Source organism: Cebus imitator, unplaced genomic scaffold (genome assembly GCF_001604975.1).
Source record: "Cebus imitator isolate Cc_AM_T3 unplaced genomic scaffold, Cebus_imitator-1.0 Scaffold85, whole genome shotgun sequence".
NCBI classification, from domain to species: domain Eukaryota; kingdom Metazoa; phylum Chordata; class Mammalia; order Primates; family Cebidae; genus Cebus; species Cebus imitator.
Genome location: NW_016107400.1, coordinates 5,769,352 through 5,772,679, shown reverse-complemented (window position 1 = coordinate 5,772,679; position 3,328 = coordinate 5,769,352). Strand labels below are relative to the sequence as shown.

The 3,328-nt window shown below is 50.0% G+C and overlaps 1 protein-coding gene across 1 annotated transcript in view; it reads right to left on the bottom strand.

Moving 5' to 3' along the window:
• The window catches only part of SCNN1G (sodium channel epithelial 1 subunit gamma), a 32,553-nt gene that overhangs the window by 24,647 nt on the left and 4,578 nt on the right, over positions 1-3,328 (bottom strand). The window contains exon 3 of the mRNA XM_017534387.1: positions 688-988. Coding sequence (XP_017389876.1) covers positions 688-988 — 301 coding nt within the window. The remainder of the gene's footprint in view (positions 1-687; positions 989-3,328) is intronic.

Genomic DNA, 3,328 nt, shown 5'->3' with positions numbered 1-3,328 from the left:
CCTTCCTTCCTTCCTTCCTCCCTCCCTCCCTTCCTTCCTTCCTTCCTTCCTCCCCTCCCCTCCTTTCCCCTCCCCTCTCCTCCCCTTTCCAAATAATTTTACTTTACGTTCTGGGATACATATGCAGAACATGTAGGTTTGTTACATAGGTATACGTGTGCCATGGTGGTTTGCTGCACCTACCAAGCTGTCACCTAAGTTTTAAACCCCACATGCATTAGGTATTTGTCCTAATGCTCTCCCTCCCCTTGTCCCTCAACCCCCCATTTTTTATTTGTTGGTTTGTTTGTTTCTTTTAATGGAGTCTCATCCTGTCACCCAGGCTGGAGTGCAGTGGTACCATCTGGGCTCACTGCAACCTCCACCGCCCAGGTTCAAGCAGTTCTCCTGCCTCAGCCTCCCAAGTAGCTGGGACCACAGGCATGTGCCACCATGCCCAGCTAAGTTTTGTATTTTAGTAGAGATGGGGTTTCACCATGTTGGCCAGGTTGGTCTCAAACTCCTGACCCCATGTGATCTACCTGCCTTGGCTTCCCAAAGTGCTGGGATAACAGGCATGAGCCACTGAGCCTGACCCTACCTGGGTATATTTCTTCCGGTGGGACTATAGGGGATAGTGGCCAAGGAGAAAAGTCCCTGGACCCAGCCCATCCCATGCCACTAAGCAGTGAGAAGGTGAAATCTTACCAGTTGGAATCCCACCACCTGCTTGGACTCGATGTGCATGACATTTGAAGCCTTGTGAATGATGCTCCCGCTGACTTTCCGCTTCCTCCCTGTGAAGAAGTCCCTGACCTTGCCCTTCTCGTCCTGATCGAAGAGCAGCAGTGGGATCCGGTGGGAGAATCTGGGCTGTGCTCCCTCCAAGTCAGAGCTCCAGGACTCTGCTTCTCGGCGCTTCCGGGACTCTGGAAAGCCATACAGGGACTTCAGGGCCTCTCTGGTCTCCTGTTCCAAGTCAGCTAGAAGGTGGCGCACAGCACTGTACCTGCCAAGGTGGGGAGGAAAAGTCAGGGAGAGGGGAGGTGGCTCTGGCAGAACCCTGGTGCTCCTCCAGGCTGTTTTCCATCAACACGTGTCAGCCTTGTGCCCACCTTTCCCATCTCCTTGGCAGAGGACACCATGCCTTTCACGACTTGCCCCATCCAAAGTGACCCCTGGCCCTGGCAAATGGGAAAAGGCTCATGGGTGACCCGTGTGTGACTTCCTGTGGCTTCACCTCTGCCACCACTGTATGCTTGCTCTTGGGTGTGTTGATGAGTTTGTCCTGACCAGCATTTCTGGAGTAGTGACTATCAGGTGCCTCCCATAAACCAGCCACAGTGAGGACAAGTAAATAACTGCCAACCAGGAGTCTACCTAATGGGCAGGCTCCTTCTCCACCCAGCTCACTCTGCCTCTGCCCACTGATTGTCCTCAAATCTGTGCTGGGGGAAAAGAGGGTATAACTGTTACCTCAATGACCCCCAAGAACACAAAAGAATTATAAAAGAGTTGCCTGCATGAAACATAATATACCATCTTTTAATTTTCACAAATCAGATGGTTCTAGCCTCCCAAGTAGCTGGGACTACCTACAGGTGTGTGCCACCATGCCCAGCTAATTTTTATATTTTAGTGGAGAGAGGTTTCACCTTGTTGGACAAGATGGTCTCAAACTCCTGACTTCAGGTGATCTGTCGTCTCTCCTCTCTCCTTGCTCCCTCTTGCTCTAGGCATAGGTAGCAGAGCATGGTGATTGAGAATAGAAACTCCAAAGCCAAACTACCTGGGTTAGGTTCCCCAACCTTGTACTGGCTATGTGACCTTGGACAAGTGTCTTAGCCTCTCTGTGTTTCAGCTTCCTCCTTTGTGAAATGGGGTTGTTGGGAAGGTTCGATGAGTTATTATATATAATAAACACACTCACATATACATATAGATAATTAAATGGCCTCTATTATTATTATCGTTTATTTTAGAGACAGGGTCTCACTCTGTTGCCCAGGCTGGAGTGCAGTGAAGCAATCATGGATCACTGTACCCTGGAACTCCTGGGCTCAAGCGATCCTCCCACCTCAGCCTCCCGAGTAGCTGGGACTATTGAGTGTGTGCCATCACACCCAGCTAATTAAAAAAAATGTTTTTAGAGATGGGATCTTGCTCTGTTGCCCAAGTTGGTCTTGAATACCTGGACTCAAGCAATCTTCATGCCTTGGTTTCTGAAAGTGCTGAGATTTCAGGCATGAGCCACTGTGCCTCTATGGTTAATTACATTAGTGTTACTCTATTTATTAAGACTTTATTCCTCCACTACAATATAAGCTCCACTAGGGAAAGAGTGTGTTTGGGTTGTTCAGTTCTATATCCCAGAACCTAGTACAGTGCATGACAGTGTACAGATGCCGAGTAAATGATTATGGAACAAATAATGGATGGAAAGAAGAAAGGAGAACCAGAGAGAGAGAGAAGGAGGGAGGGAGAGAGAAAGAAAGAAGAGAACGACCTGGAGGGTGGAGAAAGAGTCTTAGACTTGATCTTGATTTTGAGCTTTGCACCAACTCACTGATGACTCTGGCAAGTTAGTTTCCTTTGATAATCTTCCTCCCCTGCTCTTTTTCCCTTCTCCCCACCTCTGTTCTGACAAAGTCTGCCCAATTCAGACCTTCCTCGTGGACCAGTTTCCCATAATCCTGAGAAGGACTCTGCTGACCCATTTAGAACACGTCCTGCAGAGGATGATAGGGCAGTGCCAAGGGCTGATCACACCCAGGGCCCACTGATCTCAATTAATGGGGCTGGGTTTGTTCAGATGAGGATTTGGGGCGGCTGAGGTGCTTAAGAAGTCACCTGGGTGTCACTTCTGAGTCAGCCTTGAGCTCACTCATGCTGCAGGGGGAGGGAGCATGTGAGCCTGGAGAGCCAGGGGCGTGGATGCAGATGGGGACTGGCTGATTTGGGCTTAGTATGGGGAGTGTGTAGAGGGGGTTAGTTCATTCAGGGCCTCCTCTAAGTGGAATGAATCCTGTAGCTTCCTCTTCCTGCTCTCCTGGGCTAGCCCATCCTCAGGAGTCATTGATGGTTTAGGTGCCGTGGCTCATTTCTGTAATGTCAGCACTTTTGAGAGACCAAAGTGGCAGCACCACTTGAGCTCAGGAGTTTGAGACCAGCCTGAGTAACACAGCGAGACCCCATCTCTACAAAACCAAAAAACCTTAGCTGGGTGTGGGGCGTGTGCCTATAGTCCCAGCTACTCAGGAGGCTGCAGTGGGAGGATTGTTTGAGCCCAAGAGGTCGGGGCTGCGGTGAGCTATGATTGCACCACTGCACTCCAACCTGGGTGACAGAG